The 19,814-nt window shown below is 38.2% G+C and overlaps 1 protein-coding gene across 2 annotated transcripts in view; it reads left to right on the top strand.

Annotated features, from left to right (window-relative positions):
• The window catches only part of dpf3 (double PHD fingers 3), a 32,341-nt gene extending 18,640 nt beyond the window's left edge, over positions 1–13,701 (top strand). Inside the window, exons 4-12 of one of the 2 annotated variants that reach the window (XM_061929121.2) lie at positions 2,690–2,823; positions 5,279–5,374; positions 5,748–5,820; positions 6,159–6,200; positions 8,454–8,594; positions 8,677–8,805; positions 12,017–12,129; positions 12,268–12,349; positions 12,434–13,701. In XM_061929121.2, the coding sequence (XP_061785105.1) occupies positions 2,690–2,823; positions 5,279–5,374; positions 5,748–5,820; positions 6,159–6,200; positions 8,454–8,594; positions 8,677–8,805; positions 12,017–12,129; positions 12,268–12,349; positions 12,434–12,501 (878 nt within the window). In that variant the 3' untranslated portion in view covers positions 12,502–13,701. The remainder of the gene's footprint in view (positions 1–2,689; positions 2,824–5,278; positions 5,375–5,747; positions 5,821–6,158; positions 6,201–8,453; positions 8,595–8,676; positions 8,806–12,016; positions 12,130–12,267; positions 12,350–12,433) is intronic. The other variant, XM_061929122.2, reaches the window with a different exon arrangement.
• Positions 13,702–19,814: the final 6,113 nt, after the last annotated feature.

Here is a 19,814-nt window from a genome sequence, read left to right as displayed (position 1 = left end):
AAGCGTTGCTTCTTCCTACTTCTTTTTGAACAAGTTGTAAAGAGAAATGTAAATATGTAAACTATATGGTGTATCACTTGTAATTGCATACATGTTCGAAATAGATTCAAACCAAACCAAAGCAAACCAAACTTTAGAAGAGAAGGGTGAACAAAATGTGTTCATACTGTAGCCTGGTCACAGACAGATTAGAGTTTCATGTGAAAATGATGCAATATTTGGTTTGTAATCTTTTAAATGTAAACATGCCAGCATATGAAAGACTTTGACTCTTGTTTGATTACTCAATTTATTATTATAACACCGGAGAACTTCTTGTGACACAAAGTCGGGACATTCCTCCACCGTCCCCGGTGCCCTAAATGTACCGCAACCACCGGCTGCTGCTGTCCGGCCGACTGGCCATGAAGCTGTGCTGAAGTCACAGGAACACATTGTGACCGCAATAGGTGGCAAAATGATCACCTATATCAGTGGTTCTTAACTTTGTTGGAGGTACCGAACCCCACCAGTTTCATATGCGCCTTCACCGAACCTTTCTTTAGTGAAAAATAAATGTAAAAAAATTCAAATTAAAGACAAAGTTATATGTTTTTGGTAACACTTTAATATGGGGAACATATTCTAAGTAACAAAGACTTAATTTAGAGTTATTTGGTTAGGGTTAGGGTTAGGGTTAGGGCCAGGGTTAGAGGGTTAGGGTTATAATTAAGGCCATGCCGAATAAGGCATTAATAAGTACTTAATAATGACTAGTTAAGAGTCAATATGTTACTAATTTGCATGTTAATAAGCAACTAATTAATGGTGAATATGTTCCCCATACTAAAGTGTTACCATGTTTTTATACTGGTGCACAAAATGAACCGTGCATGAACATCACCTTGTTCAAACAACAAAACCAACACAGTGCATAAACTCACAACAAATTACACACCTGCAAATCAGTCTGACTTCTGCTGTTGCCGTATCCGTAATACGCCGATAGGGAGAAGTTTTTATTTACACGATGAGTCGGGTGTGTTTTGACCTCCACCGAACCCCTGAGCCCGACTCACCGAACCCCTAGGGTTCCATCAACCCAGGTTAAGAACCACTGACCTATATAAATGAATAGACAAATATTAATATGAATATGAAGCATTAAATGCATTGGCGAAAAAGTTAACTTTGTGTCCTTACCTCGATCTTTTTTACATTGTTGAAATCAAATGTTGGAAAAGCCCGAATGACCGCCTTTGTGTGTTGCCAAAGTATCCACGGCCTGTAGAGATGTGCGTACGTGAAGCATGAAGTTGGCGTGAGGCTACGCACATTTCCACGTCAAGTTCACGTGCAGTGCTCGATACTTCTCAACTTTGCCCTGAAAAAGTGCGTAAGCAAGGTTTTTGCGCGATCGCACGTTTAGTATATGAGGTCCCTGATGCATGTAAAACCTTTTCATTATATTCTGTAAACCAATAAAAAAAACAGGCTGCAGGTCGCAAATGGTCTCTGGGTGAAATTTTGGAGACCCCTGTCATAATAAGTAATATGTACCGGTGTTGTGTGTGTGTGTGTGTGTGTGTGTGTGTGTGTGTGTGTGTGTGTGTGTGTGTGTGTGTGTGTGTGTGTGTGTGTGTGTGCGTGTAATTCCAAACCCTGCCCTTTGAGTGGCGCTCAGGCTCACTATCTGACCATCTGGCTCTGGTTAGCCAGGTCTCCAGGTTCATTTTCTCCTCCAAATCAATGCCCCCTCTCACTATTACACACACACACACACACACACACACACACACACACACACACACACACACACACACACACACACACGACACAGAAACACCTTAACTGGGCCTCTAATCATTTGACCATGAGGCATTAGACTGTAAGTGAGTCTTATGAAGTGGATGTGTGTGTGCTTGTTTTTTTTGCATGCATGCTCTTGTGTGTATACGATGTGCGTGTGTGCATGTGCTCTGTTTGTGTATGCGTGTGTGTGTGTCTTATGGAGAGGCTTCTCGCAAAGGAATGGCTTGGGAACCTGATAAGCCACCAAGACAAGTCTTTGTTTCAGCTTCGCCGCCGTTGTATTCCCCTTACTTCCCTCCACACTCACACTTCATGTCATCTGCACTATATCGTTCTTCATGCCAATGAAGAAGAATAGAAAGTTGTGCAGTGTGGCCCAGATATCAATCACAACACAGTGGAGGAATGCGACTGCTCCCCTCTCAGGATTGTGTATTTAATACTTCCTGAGCTGGGTTAGTGTGCATGTAGGCACAAGGTTCAAATAGTTTTAATATGAGCAGAAATCTCCATTACATGCATAAAAACATTTAGTGTGTGTGATTGTGTTAAAAATGCTTAGTGTTGTGTGTTGTTTTATAATCAAAACACAAATGATCAATGACTTATGGACAATTAGTTGATAAGTGGAAGATATGTTTTGTTTGATGGCGGCCATCTTTTTCTAACAATCTTCTTGAAATTTTACACACACATGTTCGTACCATAAAGGCGTGTACCAACTTGGGTGGTCATACAAAATAAACATCTTAGAGTTACAGTGGGTGTTTTGCATTGTTGGGTGAGAAATTTAAAATCACTCCTTCTTATAACAGCGCCGCCTTGTGGTGTACTTGTTGCACTGTACATATGAGCCATTTAGAAAAATGTGTATTTATTTTTAATCTCATGTCTTCAGAGGCTGAAATGGCCCCCAAGCGTGAGGGCCCCCCTGGGGAGGCCACTGCCTTGGAGGCCCTACTGAGGGCGGACAACCTCCTGGAGAAAAAAAACAATTTGGCAAAGGAAGAGGAGACCATGCTGGAAATACAGGTGTTGATTTACTTTTTAGTTACTTTTGTGCACAACAACTACATGTGTTTACTTTTAGTTATTTTAGTATGCAATTACAAAATATGTTTACTTACTTTTGTACGCAAGCACTCAGGTGTTGACTTTTAGTTACTTTGTATGCAAGTACTACAGGTGTTGATTTACTTTTTTAGTTACTTTTGTACGCAAAAACTACAGGTGTCTACTTTTAGTTACTTTTGTATGCAAGTACTAAAGGGGTTTACTTACTTTTTAATTACTTTTGTAATTAAGTGCTACAGGGGTTTACTTATTTTTTACTTACCTTTGTAAGCAAGTATTACAGGTGTTGACTTACTTTTTAGTTACTTTTGTGCGCAACAACTACAGGTGTTTACTTTTAGGTATTTTAGTATGCAAGTACAACATATGTTTACTTACTTTTGTACACAAGCACTCGGGTGTTTACTTTTAGTTACTTTTTACGCAAGAATTACATGTGTTTACTTTGAGTTACTTTTGTACACAAGTACTACAGGTGTTTACTTTTACTTACTTTGTATGCAAGTACAACAGATGTTTACTTACTTTTGTACGTAAGTACTCAGGTGGTTACTTTTAGTTACTTTGTATGCAAGTATGACAGGTGTTGATTTACTTTTTAGTTACTTTTGCACACAAGACCTACAGGTGTTTACTATTAGTTATTTGTGTATTCTAGTACAACAGATGTTTACTTACTTTTGTATGCAAGTACTCAGGTGTTTACTTTTAGTTAGATTTGTATGCAAGTACTTCAGGGGTTTACTTATGTTTTACTTACCTTTGTAAGCAAGTAGTACAGGTGTTGATGTACTTTTTAGTTGCTTTTGTACGCAACCACTAAGGGTGTTTACTTTTAGTTACTTTGTTTGCAAGTGCAGTTTGTACAACATATGTTTACTTACTTGTGTATGCAAGTACTCAGGTGGTTACTTTTAGTTAGTAAATCAACACCTGTCGTACATGTTGATTTACTTTTTAGTTACTTTTGTACGCAAGAACTACAGGTGTTTACTATTAGTTACTTTTGTATGCAAGTACAACAGATGTTTACTTACTTTTGTATGCAAGTACTCAGGTGTTTACTTTTAGTTACTTTGTACGCAAGTAAAACAGATGTTTACTTTCTTTTGTACGCAGATACTCAGGTGTTTACTTTTAGTTACTTCGCAGGTAAGGACTACAGGTGTTGATTTACTTTTTAGTTACTTTTGTACGCAATAATTACATGTGTTTAATTTGTAGTTACTTTTGTATGCAAGTACGGCAGGTGTTGATTTACTTTTCAGTTACTTTTGTATGCAAGTACTACAGGTGTTGACTTACTTTTTAGTTACTTTTTGTTCACGACAACCACAGGTGTTTACCTTTTAGTTATTTTTGTACACAAGTACTACAGGTGTTTACCTACTTTTTAGTTATTTTATACAAAAGAACTAAATGTGTTTACTTAGTACGTTTTAGTTACATTTGTACGCAAGTATTACAGGTGTTTAGATCCTTTTGTTTGGAAGTACATGTGTCTGTGGCCGTAGATTTGTGCGACCAGTAACAATGTGGTTATAATAATAATAATAATAAGTAGGGGTGTGGGAAAAAATCGATTTGAATTCCAATCGCGATTCTCACGTTGTGCGATTCAGAATCGATTCTCATTTTAAAAAAATCGTATTTTTTTGTTTTTGTTCATTTATTTATTTTTTTTTTTTTAATTAATCAATCCAAGAAAGCAATACCATAACATCCATCCATCCATTTTCTACCGCTTATTCCCTTTGGGGTGGCGGGGGGCGCTGGAGCCTATCTCAGCAACACTCAGAACTGCAATAAACAGAGCAATTGAGAGGAGACACAAACACGACACAGAACAAACCAAAAGTAGTGAAACAAAAATGAATATTATCAACAACAGTATCAATATTAGTTACAATTTCAACATAGCAGTGATTAAAAATCCCTCATTGACATTATCATTAGACATTTATAAAAAAAATAAAAATAAAAATGAGCAATAGTGTCACAGTGGCTTACACTTGCATCGCATCTCATAAGCTTGACAACACACTGTGTCACAAAGATAAAATAAGTCATATTTTTGGTTCATTTAATAGTTAAAAGAAATTGACATTATTGCAATCAGTTGATAAAACATTGTCCTTTACAATTATAAAAGCTTTTTACAAAAATCTACTACTCTGCTTGCATGTCAGCAGACTGGGGTAGATCCTGCTGAAATCCTATGTATTGAATGAATAGAGAATTGTTTTGAATCGGGAAAAAAATCGTTTTTGAATCGAGAATCGTGTTTAATTGAAAAAAATCGATTTTGAATCGAATCGTGACCCCAAGAATCGATATTGAATCGAATCGTGGGACACCCAAAGATTCGCAGCCCTAATAATAAGTATAATTTGTTTGCATGTTTGCTATGTAGCGGGTTCTAGAGGCAGAGGAAAATGGCGACAGCTGTCAAAATGATGAAGACTTTGAAGTGGATACTCCAAAGAGGAAGAACAGAAACAGAGGAAAAGTGAGTTACTGCTCATGCTACTTTAAATGCACCTACTGCCATCTTGCAGAGTTCATTAAAACAACAATAACCTTGCGGTAATTTACCTTTGTCACCTATAGAATTTGATTGAAGCATTTATGGTATTTGACCTTTCAGCCCACCAGGGGGCGGTGTATTAAAAGTATATTCTGTAAAGAAACAGCACATACTGTAACTAACTACCTTAGCTCAAGTCAAAAAGAAGCATATTTTTGTTTTTACAATATTTTAGAAGCGGAAGAACACTATAAATGGCTCACTATAGTAATGATAAGCAGCAAACACTGAATTTTATAGCATAATATTTTTTGTACCATTTCGAAACCAGTTGATGCATTTTTTTTCTTTCCAGAACAGAGGTTCCAGTCGTAAGAAGACAGAAGCGGCGAGCGCGGACGACCAGGACAAACCTTATGTTTGCGACAGTAAGCGACAAAACATGGACGTGTCTAATCTAATAAATACCTGTGTGTGTGATGGACATGTTAGTTTATCCTAAAGCCCACAGTCTCCAAAAGCGAGTGTGATTGTGATAACATTTCAAGTCACTTCCTGTCACCTGTCAGTCGTAGCCCCTCCCCTCGCATTCCAACAAGCAGCATTTAGCAGCATGAAGAAAGACTTTGCGGTTCAGGCCTGATTAGCATGCTACTCTCCTGCAGAGCAAGGATGTGAACTGATGAATGAACAAAACATGACATCTCATCCTCATTTTATGTCTTGTCCGTTCTTTCTGTCTGCCTGTTTGTCTCCTCTGTTCCAGATAGACACAAACAAAAGCATAACTCAAAAAAGGCTGAAGAAGGTACCGGAACCCGAGGCACCGTGAATGTTTTTATCTAGCGACCTGCGTGCTTTTTGCAGATCTCTAACACTTAACATGCTTGTTAACACGCTGAATGGAAACGCATGTCAGCAACGCGCTTTTGATGCTGAGACGTGCTACCTGGCTAACTAGATAGCTCTGACGCGTGCATGTTTCCCCATACACTTTTGTAGCCATTGTAGAAATATTAAAAGACCATTTGGAAGAATTGGCAATACATTGCTGCAGAACTGCTGGAAGAAATAAAAGGTGTTATGTAAAATTCTACAATGGCTTCAGCGCCAATTAAAAATTATTAACCTTTTGTATTATTATTAGCCAATGGGTTACTTTATTTTGAAATGGAGTCTTATTGTACTCCTCTTTCCAGATTATTTCCATGAGTATATGACACTCAGTCATCCTGTACATGTTTGTATTTGTTTTATTTGAATACATATAATTATAAGGCCACATTGAACAGAAAATAAAAGCACATTTACGAGAAAAAAGTCGTAAAGTTATTGGACTAAAATATTATTGTTACATAAATTGTGTTTTAGAAAAATAAGTTGTAATGTTAATAAAATGTTAAGATACAATACATCCGGAAATTATTCACAGCGCTTTATTTTTTCCACATTTCGTGATGTTACAGCCTTATTCCAAAATTGAATAGAAACATGTTTGTCCTCAAAATTCTACACACAATACCCTGTAATGACAATTTGAAAAGTTTTTTTTGAAAATCACATTTACATGAGTATTCACATCATTTACTCAATACTTTGTTGATGTAACTTTGGTAGCAACTGCAGCCTAAAGTATTTTTGAATACGATGCCACAAGCTTGCCACACCAATTTTGGGCAGTTCTGCCCATTCATCTTTGCATCACCTCTCAAGCTCCATCAGGTTAGGTGGGAAGCGTCGGTGCACTGCCATTTTCAAATCTTTCCAGAGATGTTCAATCACATTCAAGTGTGGGCTCTGGCTGGGCCACTTAAGGAAACTTACAGAGTTGTCCTGAAGCCATTCCTTTGAAATGTTAGCTGTGGGCTTAAGGTTCATGTCCAGCTGAAAGATGAACCGTCTCCCCAGTCTGAGTTCAAGAACGGTCTGGAGCAGCTTTTTATGCAAGATGTCTCTGTACATTGCTGCATTCGCCTTTCCCTCTATCCTGACTAGTCTTCTAGTTCCTGCCGCTGAAAAACATCCCCACAGCATGATGCTGCCACCACCATGCTTCACTGTAGGGATAGTATTTGGCTTGGTGATGACCATTGCCTGGTTTCCTCCAAACATGACGCCTGGCCTGCCAAATATGCATCAACAAAATATTGAGTGGAGGGTCTTGATACTTATGCACATGTGTTTTACATTTTTTATAAATTTGCGGGGGGGGGGGGAAACAAAAAAAGTTTTTACATTATGGGGTATTGTGTGTGGAAGTTTTAGGACAAAATACATTTTTTCCATTTTGAAAAAAGGCTGTAGCATAACAAAATGTGGAAAAAGTGAAACGTTGTGAATACTGTCCAGATACAATGTATACCAGAATAAAGTTGTATTGATAAAAAAACATGTTTTATAAGAAAAAAGTAATGTGTTTTTTTCCAGAAAATATTTTAGAAACACGTAAAAAGTTTTGAAAGTCGTGATATTACAAAGTTAAAGTACGTTTTTGAGAAACATTTTTATTTATTTATGACATTGAAGTCATTACATTACCAGAATAAAGTTTATAAACTTGTATTGTGAGGAAAAAAAGTCAACTTGTGAGGACTTCGAACATTTTACAACAATGAAGTTAATGTTAAAAAAAGATGTAAAAGAAAAAGTTATATTCTGAGATTACTGCAAAAAAGAACTTGTATGTTTAATTGTAATTATGTGTTTTTCTTTTGTTACGATTACTTTTTTACTTTTTAGTAATGGATGTTTTCATGTCATTCTCATATTTCTAAAGCTCCATAAAATTCAGCTTTTTTCTTTTGTTTTGTGTTATGACTTTATACTAAAAATATACAATTACATTTATTCTAATGAAATTACGACTTTATTCTTTTAATTGTATGACTTTGTCATGTCTTATTTTTCTTCCTGTTTGATGTGGTCTTCATACTTCTTTGTAGTTTTAAAACATAAAATCAAGTAACAATGTTGTCCATTCATGCAGTGCTACAGTACTACTGCCAATATTTGCTTGAGGTAAGTTGTACCCAGTCTGAATATGTGTTTTTTACGTGTACAGTCTGTGGAAAGCGCTACAAGAATCGTCCTGGCTTGAGCTACCACTACACTCACACCCACCTGGCCGAGGAGGAGGGCGAGGAGGAGAGAGTTAGTGATCCTGCACCATCTCCTCCACCACGCATTTCTGAGAACCACAAACGTACGCTACAACGCTCCAATACTTAACAAATACTACAATTGCTGCTAACAGGTATGTGTGTGTGTGTGTGTTATGGGTGTAGCTCAGAAGGGTCCAGACGGTGTCATCATTCCCAACGACTACTGTGACTTCTGCCTTGGAGACCAGGACTCCAACAGGAAAACGGGCCAAGCAGAAGAGTTGGTGTCTTGCTCGGACTGTGGACGTTCTGGTGAGTCCCCACAGTGCTGCACTAACTGATAATAAACTCCAAGTCACGAGAGGGCAGCACTGAGCCTCTACTATCTTCCTCTACTGTATTCAGGCAGGAAATCTTAGCTAATGGTAAATCTTTCACGAATCAAACACTTTACATCCATCCATCCATACATTGTCTACTGCCTCTCCCTCTCAGGGTCGCAGGGGGGCTGGAGCCTATCCCATCTGCATTGGGGCGGGAGGCGGGGTAGACAAAATATTATAGAAATATAGTGTATACAAGTTGTATCTAAAGCAATTCATTTATTCAAGATAGCCCCTTGAGATAGAGTGTGTCGCGAACATTGATCCAGCAACTAATGCTGGGTCTCTGAGGAATATAAATAAATAATGATAAATGGGTTATACTTGTATAGCGCTTTTCTACCTTTAAGGTACTCAAAGCGCTTTGACAGTATTCACCCATTCACACACACATTCACACACTGATGGCGGGAGCTGCCATACAAGGCGCTAACCAGCAGCCATCAGGCGCAAGGGGTGAAGTGTCTTGCCCAAGGACACAACGGACGTGACTAGGATGGTAGAAGGTGGGGATTGAACCCCAGTAACCAGCAACACTCCGATTGCTGGCACGGCCACTCTACCAAATTCGCCTCGCGAGTGATTAACTAAGGAGGCAGGTGGGACTACTAATCATAAACTGAAGACAGGTGTGTGCATTTAGTGTCCATTGCAACAAGAAAAGTCAACAAAGGGAGGGGCGCTGAGGACAAAACAGAACACAAAACAAGACATGACCAAGGAAATCAGGTCATGAGAGGACCCCCTTCCCGCTCACTAATGGACGGATTCCAGACATTCCAAGGGAGGACTTGGCAGTGGGTCGCCAGGCCAAGTGTCCCCGAAGGCACCGGAGACGAGTCAGTTGATGCCGCTGCAGCTGGCGAGGCGGGTATCCGCGAACAAGCCACCACACTTGTGGCCGACAAAGAGGTGAACGAGGGCCAAAACAGAACTTCCGCAGCTGTGTAATGGCATTGCCGCTGACGGCGCAAAGGCCGTCCATGAACTGGCCACATATGTGGCCGACGAGGAGGCAGACGTGGGTGAGAATACTTCCTCAGCAGCCATTGTGGTCCATGTCCAAGTGCTGGGAATGGACTGGCTGACGAGGAGGCAGGCCGCGAGCACCTGATGGACGCTTCCAAGCCAAGCGAGCAGGCTGCTGGGCTGGAAGCGGAGCTGGTGAAGAACCGCTGGAGACGAGGATAGTGGTGTCGTCGGCACACCTGCTCGAGACGAGAATGGTGGTGTCTTCGGAAGACCCGCTGGAGACGAGGATGGTGGCATCGTCGGAAGACCCATTAGAGAACAGGATGGGGGCGTCGTAGGAAGACCCGCTGGAGACAAGGATGGTGGCATCTGACCCACTTAAAAGGATGATGGCGGAGTCCGTGCAGAAGATAGCAGCCTGGCTGGACGGAGGACTGGCGGCGTAGGCTGTGCAGGAGGTGGCAGCTTAGCTTGACGTAGGACTGCTTGGGTGAGCTCGGCTGGAGCTTGCATGGCTGCTTTGGAGAACTCGGCTGGAGCAAAGTTGACTTGAGTGAGCGTCGAAGCTGGAGTGAGTTTGGCTTGGACAGACTTTGTAGCTGGAGTGAGCTTGGCTTGAGCAGACTTTGAAGCTGACGCAAGCTTGGTTTGATCGGGCATTGAAGCAGGAGCGACCTTAGCTTGAGTGGGCTTTGAGGTTGGAGCGAGCTTGGCCTCATGCGGTGTCATCGCAAGAAGCGGATCTTCCATTTCTAGCTTGATCAACACCTTGCGGTACCGCTCGTCCATCCACGCCGCACTGTACTTCTCTGGAGATTGCGGCAGACTTTCAAGATGTTGCGGCTTGGCAGGAGGAAGAACTGGCGGCGCCCCCGCTGGTAAAGAGGTGGGTAGCGCCCCTGAAAGAAGTGGTCACCTTGCAGGACAAAGAACTGGTACTGGAGAAGCTGTGTGTCAGCAGCTGCACAGCTACCAACACCAGCCCCCCGTTATGAAGCGGATTCAAGATGCTATCTCGAGGGAGTGGGTGAAGCTGTTCTGTGACCTCAGCGGAAGCAGACGATGGATGGACTTTGGGAAGCCTGGGAGCTGACATTGTTGGAGAGCCAGGGAGTGCAGGAGCTTGACAAACTGGGAAGGTGAGGTGGCCGGAGCTTGCGCCTAGGAGGCTGAGGCTGACTGGCTTCTTTAGTCATAGAAGAAATGTACATAATGTCAGCAGTAGTTCATTTAATATCACTAGGTTGCCTGGTAGACAAAGTTGGGGGAACAGTGTCTGTCTATTAATATACTGTACATCTGTACCTAGTTTGATATATTATTGCAGAGACTTTCAAAACGTGCACTTAATTCTTACTATACTTACTGTCACCAGGTTTTGAGAAAATCAATGACTTGCAGTTCAGTAAAAACATTTAAAAACATTCCTCTTTGACATTCTAACTACCAAATTGCATTTGTATCCAAATATTGGGATATTGGGGTTTTTTTTTAAGCAAATTTTATTTATGCAAGCAAGTAATAACTTGTGAGTATATATATATATATATATATATATATATATATATATATATATATATATATATGTATATATATATATATATATATATATATATATACATATATATATACCGGTGTGTATATATATATATATACACATATATATATATATATATATATATACACATATATATATATATATATGTGTGTGTATATATATATATATATATATATATATATATATATATATATATATATATATATATATATATATATATATATATATGTGTATATATATATATATATATATATATATATATATATATGTGTATATATATATATATATATATATATATATATATATATATATATATATATATATATATATATATATATATATATATATATATATATATATATATATATATGTGTGTGTATATATATATATATATATATATATGTATATATATATATATATATATATATATATACATATATATATATATATATATATTTCATGAAAAGCGAGCGTTTGAATGCCGCTTCTCTCGAAAGTGGAGTAAACACATCATGTTTGGTGCTCATAAACAGGCTGTAGGAACACATGTCACTGTTCGCATGTTACTGATAGCACATCATTACCACGTCACCTCATTTCTACATTACAGGTCACCCGACATGTCTGCAGTTCACAGACAACATGATGCACGCCGTGAGGACGTACCAGTGGCAGTGCATTGAGTGCAAGTCGTGCAGCCTCTGCGGCACCTCAGAAAACGACGTATGCACTTTTCTCTATCACTTAGGACTGAAAGGATCCTTTAGGCTCTCGCCGTAAATTCAAATTTAAGAAGAAAAAAAAAGAAGAAGCCTTTTTGTGTTTCCGCATTGAGGTGTTTTAAGTGTGGTGTTTTTGCAGGATCAGCTTCTGTTCTGTGATGACTGCGACAGAGGCTACCACATGTACTGCCTGAAGCCGCCCATGACACAGCCCCCTGATGGTAGGACACTCACTTTTGTTTTGTTTTTTATCCGAGTATTCAACACTTTATATGAAAATAGAACATCTCTGTGTCCTTCTACAGGAAGCTGGAGTTGCCACGTGTGTCTGGACTTGCTGAAGGACAAGGCCTCATCCTTTGGAGAAGCATAACAACCGGGGGCTTACATTGTGGTCGTCTACACTCACGCATTTCTGCTAGTTACTGTAAATGCTCTGATTATAGCCGGGACGTTTATTTACCTAAACCACAAAAAAAGGATCATCATCATAATCATCATAATTAGAGAAAGGAATGTGAAAAGTCATTATATTATATTATTATAAAAATTAGGGGTGTCCCGATCCAATATTTGTATTGGATATTGGTCTGAAACAAAAAGAAAAACAAGATTTGGAAGATACTGCATATTCTTGCATGTAAAATTTGTGATATAATGTCCGATACAAGCAGTCCTGCAGTGTGTTTACTTGTGCAAAGCTGGACAGCCAGTTAACATCTAAATGTCCTCCAATAAGCACACAAAGTTGGTGTTTTCTTGTATTTTAGTCAAGTCATTTACAAAAGGTAAACATGGTAGGCTATAGGCTAGGGATGTCGCCAACCAGTATCGGCTGCTTTCCTTGAAAAAGTAAGTGATCGCCATACTTTTCAATGCCGATCACAAATGCTGAAAAGCCAACAGCTAATTGTGTATCTCCATACACAGTGTGGAGCCGAGAAGTATATGCTACTTTGTATTAGAAATGGCAACAGCGGAGGATACATGTGCACATACGAGCCAATCTGCCCCACCGCAAGAGGATAGAGAAAAAGAAGGAACTTATTGACTGAAATGTCAGACTACAATGGCGGACTCGCGCAAAGCACTTTGAGTAAAACTTTACCTTATATGGAGCTTTCCGTTGACATCACCAATTGTAAAACGTCACAAATTGGCCAAATTCCAAACGGTTTGTTTGGAGGAAGAATGAAGGAAGGCAAGATTGTTATATAAATATCGCCGCCAGGGTTTGATTTCATATTTTCGGTACTTATGCAGATCCCAAATACAAAAAAACAGGTACCAATAGGTAAGAAAAGTTGGTTTTGCATAATAGGTCCTCTTTAAGTGTCATACTCAAGTATTAGGATAAGGCTAAACATGTTACACACCTATAGCAAGCCAGGATCAGGCATGCTATAACTAAGCTAACAGCTAACCTACCTTTAAACAACACCAATAAATAATTGCTTAGTAAAGTTGAAGAATTGTAAATGGAACAATGTTACAGCAGAAAGTAAGTAGATTAATACGAGTACAGAGAGAGGATAATATAACAACAGCATTGTCACAGTTTGAAGTACACATAGAAGAGGAGGGCGAATTGATCCATTATATCAATATTAGATTGATACTAGTATTATTAGATCGATATTTTTATTTTCCTATAACAATTTTTTAAGATTAACAGATAATGGGTATTGATTTTGTCTATTTATTGTGTATGATTGACTTTGTCTTGCTCAAACAATTGTATCTAGTACAAGAGAATAAGGAAGTAGTTTTAATATTGTGTTGATCTTGTTAAACTGCTAATAGTTTTCAAATTCACAGTTAATACATTTCATTAGTATTGTTATCAGTAATGGATGATCGGTATCAGAAAACCCTGATCGGAACTTCCCTACTATAGACTATGCGGAGCTAACAGCTACACAACAGCTGAGCACAAAATAGCACACTAGCTCGACATATGTAATACGTGTCCTTAATTGAACAATTTGCAGTCTAAACCAGCACATTTGTCAATATAAACAAGTAATACATCATTATAGTTGCATATTGCTTACACATACAAAGTCTCCAAGGCAAAAGCCTATTAGAAAGTACCCAGTAACAAACGTGTCCGCACCCTTCAACTTACTGCGTCATAAGCTTAACTTTATGTACTACGGCCAGTAGGTGTCGCCAAAAAAAAAGGAAATTACCACTCAGCCTCAATTTAAAGACAGCATAAGTCTGTCATAGTGTTAGTGCTTTTCATACCGAACTTTATTCTCTGAGTAATTTCACTTGATCAAGCCTTTCCTTTTACTTTTTAATACATTTATTTATGATTTGTACGGATGTCATATCAACTTAATATCGTATCGGCCAAAACTCAAGGCTCCAAAATCAGTATTGTATCGGAAATGAAAAAGTTGTATTGGGACACCCCTAAAAACTATATGATATGTATGTAACTTTAATGTATTGATTTGGAGTGCGTGAGAAAGCAGAGGGGAAACTTGCATTTCTTTTTGACCACATGCTCATGTATGAACAAGTGTAATGTACGACACGACAGCAACACAACCAATGTTGTACCGGTAATAGCGCTTAGGAGCAAACTGCTGAGTCAGCATGAATAGTGCTGATGAGTGGATTGTAAACAATAATAGCCAGAAGTGTAGCACTCAACAACACTAATTTGACAGCACTTGCAGCACTAGATAAAGCTGCATGGATCGTGTGGACTTTGTAAAATAGTTACCACAAAGAGGTTGTCTACAGCCACAGCTGTTAATGTTTTTGCCTTAATTAGAGATGCTTGGCGGTTATTTGCTTTTGTGGACGACACGCATGACGACTTTAGTAGTGAATCTAATAGAGCCGTTAATTGGAGCATTTACAGTACATTCCTACATACATTCTGTTGTAGTTTGTAGTCTGGATACTTTAGACAAGAGACCATTCAGGGTTCAGGGTTCTGTTTCTACCCGCCATCTTTCTACCTCACCACTCAGAGCAGACATCAAATACTTTGCATTTAGGAGAAATTGTGCTAAATGCAAAAGTCAACACAGCCTTGACAAAAAGCTGGTTGTGGTATTGTTTAAAACAAAAATCCTATTAGGCAAACGTGACTTTTTATTGTTTTAACAGTAATCAGTTCCTCCGGGAATTCACAGGCTTTATTTGTGATTGTTTGCCTAAAATGTCTGAATTCTTTCTGAAAAAGCTATGGCAAAAGTTTTTTGTTTTTTTTTAAACTTTGGATTTTATACATTTGGTATCAATGTTTTAAGTGTTCCTGTAAACTTAACCTCAAAAAGCACCGGATTTCAACAAAAATGTGGAAACAAATACTGTATTGATGTTTTCCTCATATACCAGACAGACTAAAAAGTGGACACTAAATGACAGTGAAAGCCCATAGTCAGAGCTCTTTGTCAAATTACAGCACTGTTTTAAATCAGTATAACTAATAATAGTAATAATTATAATTACAGGAAGAAATACCACCAAAGGCTTCCTTATTGCCCGCACTCTGCTCTGTCGGCCACAAGTTGCAGACATTCTCTGTGTATGTTTTACGCTTGAAAAGTGTGCATCTCAAACATTCATTGAAGTCCCAACACATTTACCCCCGGATATTAAGATAATTTGTGTTCAGAGCGATAGCACAAATTGTTGTTGGTAAATTAGAGACAAAGAGAGATTATTATCAGACTTCAACATCTCAAAAATGTAAATGCTGCCTCTTTGCTAGGTCAAAACTCACTTGTTCTTAATTGTCTTACCCTGGATAAATAAACGTTTACATATACAAATACATGTAAACTAGGAAGCAAATGTTTATGTACTGCATTACCCAGAAGGCTTAGCACTGTAGACAGGAACATGAAGTCAGTCAGAGCTCGGCGGGAGGACCAGAATTGTGTCGTTTTATCGTTGATATATTGTTACAAGTTTTGTCCACACAAGAAGCAAACATAAGTGTTGATTAGACAGTTGACGTGTGCGTTTGAGCGTGGCTCAGAGACAAATTTGATTGGTGAAAATGGCGCTAATTGGCCAAAATGTGCAGGGAATTTGCGGGCATTGGCCGCGCAACTTTTAATAATTGGCGCCATCGCAAAATCCTGGAGGGACTGATTAATGAATGAATCCATGTCTCCGTTTACACTGGACACCAAATCAGATTTTTTTGCCCTCAAGTGACACAGATAGGATTATTTGTGCCAGTCTAAACGATCCAAAGTGCTTCAAAGCTGATATTTTCGCATCAGACTTGGGCTACATTGGAAGGTAGTTAGAATCCATTTGGAATCTGATCTTTTCAATTGTGACTGCGAGCTGAACGGCAATGCGACCTGTTTGCGACTTTTATGTCATCCTTGGTCGAGCTACGTCATTTGTGTGTGCGGGAATGGAATTTGCAATTCTCTTCTTTCTTCATCTTGTTTTCCACCATCTGCCTAGTTCCACTGCACAACTGCCACACCACAAACCCACTAGCACGCAGATCTGTGGCGTCCATTTTTTCTTGTGTCGTAGCAACCTCATTGTTCAATTACATAATCCGGTCGACTTTCTTCGTTTTCACTTTAAATGCACATGCAAGTGACGTTGAGGCCACATTGGGGCCACATTGGGGCCTATGCGCGTTTATACTGGAGTCTGACAAGGATCACAGTTTACTTGCAAACTAAACAGTCAGATGTAAAAAAAATTAGACTTCGAAAAAAACTGATTTGGTTCACTTTGGCCTGCAGAGTAAACGTAGTCCATGACTTAATGAAGGGAAACCTTCCTTCCACAAGCTTCGCTACACATCCTAAAATAAACTCTTAGAGCTCTGCTGACTATCCATCAGTCAGCTTCAGACGTGGGAAGTGTGTTTTGATGTTTTATTAATAAAAGCCTGCAATATGAACAAGGTTGTGTTGACGTTCTATCGACAGTCTAATGGCTGTGTGTGTTTAAAAAAATGTGTCCTCTCATGTTTACACTTCACTGTGACAAACTCCAGAATTATTCCAGAGTTATCTGTGACATTTTTTGCTTGTGTCAGTAAAACCAACATTTTTTTCCTTCCTTCCTCCTTCAGACTGTTGGATACTTCTGATCACGTGTCCTTGCAGTTACTTATTTCAGCTTCATTTGTTTTTCTGCAGACAATCGTGCTTTGTGTGCGTGTGTGTGTGTGTGTGCGCGTGTGTGTGTCTATATCATATCTCCATGGCAACTAAAGTGTCATTTGATGCTAGCAGCATGTACTATTTGTTACACAACTGTTTGTTCGTTTTGTTTTAATAAAGATTTTTGCAAACAAAAACTAAGTATTGTATAGTTTCAGTTCAATTTAGGAATGTCAAAATTAACGCATCAATTAATACAAGCGGTTAATCACAACACATTATTGCATTAATCAGGTCAGTGCATACGTATATAGACTCCGACTGCTGTGTTTGTGGGTAAATTTAGCTTTAAAATAAACCCAGATGGGACTTAAGATACAATCAAGGTCATTTGCATTTATTGCAGTGATTAATTATCTTATCATGAAAGCACAAATGTAAAATCTAGAAGCACAACACGTTTTTTAAGCAGGTGCCAGCAAGAACACTGTTTGTACAATAACAAAGAGCAGTGGACGATAAACAAAATATTGAGTTGTCGTTTAAAGTCAATTTGAAGGGGTCTTATTATGCAAAAACAACTTTTCCTACCGATTGGTAGCTGTTTGTGTGTATTTGGGATCAGCCTGAGTCTTGAAAATTTTAAATCCAACCTGAAATTTATAAAACAATCCTTCCATTGGCTTCTTCATATTTCCTCCAAACGAGCCGTTTGGAATTTTGCACAGTTTGTGACGTTTTTCAACATGTGATGTCAGCGGATATCTCCGTATATGGTAAAGTTTTACCCGAAGAGCTTTGCGCGAGTCCAACAATGTAGTCCAATGTTGAAGTCAATAAGTTATTTTTCCTCTCTATCCTCTTGTTGTGGGGCAGACTGGCTCGTACATGCACATGCATCCTTTAATGTTGCCATTTCTAATACTAAGTAGCGTGTAGTTCCAAATTATATCTGTCAGTAGACTGCATATGGAAGCACTAAAAACTTGACAGAGAAGACACAGTCAAAGTGGAAGCACGTAAATAAGACCGCCCACAAAATGGCGCATGTTGAAGAGACGTTAAAAAAGAGTTTTAGAAAACATAATCCATGCAACATTTTGACCAAAAACACAATTACATGTTATTTAAACACACAAGGAAATGTTTAAAATGTAGGAAAAAAAGTCATAATATGACACCTTTAAATTATGCAAGTAAGTAATGGACAGTGGTCAAATGATTAATCTGATTTAAAAAATGTATTGTTTGACAGTAGGGCTGCAACTATTAATTGTTTAATTAAATTAAGAAAACAAGCTTTGATTTAAATGTTGTAGCTTTGATAAATTCTTTGATGAGTGTAACTAATAAAAATGTATAAATTCCGGACCGCATGAGTTCTAATAGAGTGCACATGAGATCTGTATGCCAGTGAAACAGCAGAGATTAAAAAATAAAAAATATCAATGCACACATGTTAAAAGTGTGGTTTTAATTGAAATGATGTTCATATATTAGATAAAAAGAATCAAGGTTAGGGGCAAGCAGACTTTTTAAAAATGTATTTAAACTATTTTCCCTAAAATACACATTGAGGCTGTAAAGTAGGTTTCATCCAATTATTCGATCAATCAAACAAAATTATAGATAGATTACTAAAATAATCCATAGATGCAACCCTAATTCAAATATACTAATATTAAAAAAAAAAAAAAAAAAAAAAAAAAAATAATATATATATATATATATATATATATATATATATAGTATTCAACACAAATATTACACTATTTATGATGTTCAGAATCTGTATTTCAGTAAAAAAAAATTGATTTGCATTCCGTTCCAGCTAATATTTCGTAAATAAATGTACATTAGTACGTTTATTTCATACATGTATGTATATGTTCTTGTTTCTTGCATTGAACAAAGAGAGCACAGACTACCAAGTCAAATTCCTTGTGTGTTAAACATACCTGATTCTGATGTATATTATTTCTTATATCATTGTAGTTTACTTGTATCCACTAGATGGCGCCAGTGTACCATCGGTGCTATACTAGTAGTACAGTTTCAGAATCAATGTGTTGGATCCCCTCAAACAACTAAACTATTTTAGTAATCTTTCACAAATGTGTGCTTTTCTGAGAAGTAAACCATCCATCCATCTAAACCAATTTGATGTATTTACTATTATATGTTCCTACTATGATTAAAGATGACAAAGGATTGTATTAGTTTATGTTAGGACATCACTATAATTTTCTTAAGCAGGCAACAGGTGTGATCAATGCCAGGTGGTAAAACACAGAGTACAAAATACCAAAGGGGATGAAAAAATAACAAATTGCGAAGATGCAAGGTGGAATAACAAATGAAAGAGGCCAGAGGGTATCGCCCAGGTGGAATAACAAATGAAAGAGGCCAGAGGGTATCGCCCAGGGCGCCAGTGAAGCTAGAAGCGCCTTTACGGGAGATATTGTGTTAGTCGTAGTAGTGAGGAGAAATTTAGGGAGCAGGACTTGTACAAAGAGGTTCAAAACCACTCACAGAAAATTCAGCAAATGTCCAAGAACGTCCAAAAAAAATAAAAAAT

The sequence above is a fragment of the Nerophis lumbriciformis genome, linkage group LG34 (assembly GCF_033978685.3).
Source record: "Nerophis lumbriciformis linkage group LG34, RoL_Nlum_v2.1, whole genome shotgun sequence".
Classification (NCBI taxonomy): domain Eukaryota; kingdom Metazoa; phylum Chordata; class Actinopteri; order Syngnathiformes; family Syngnathidae; genus Nerophis; species Nerophis lumbriciformis.
This window is presented reverse-complemented; position numbering and strand designations above follow the sequence as displayed.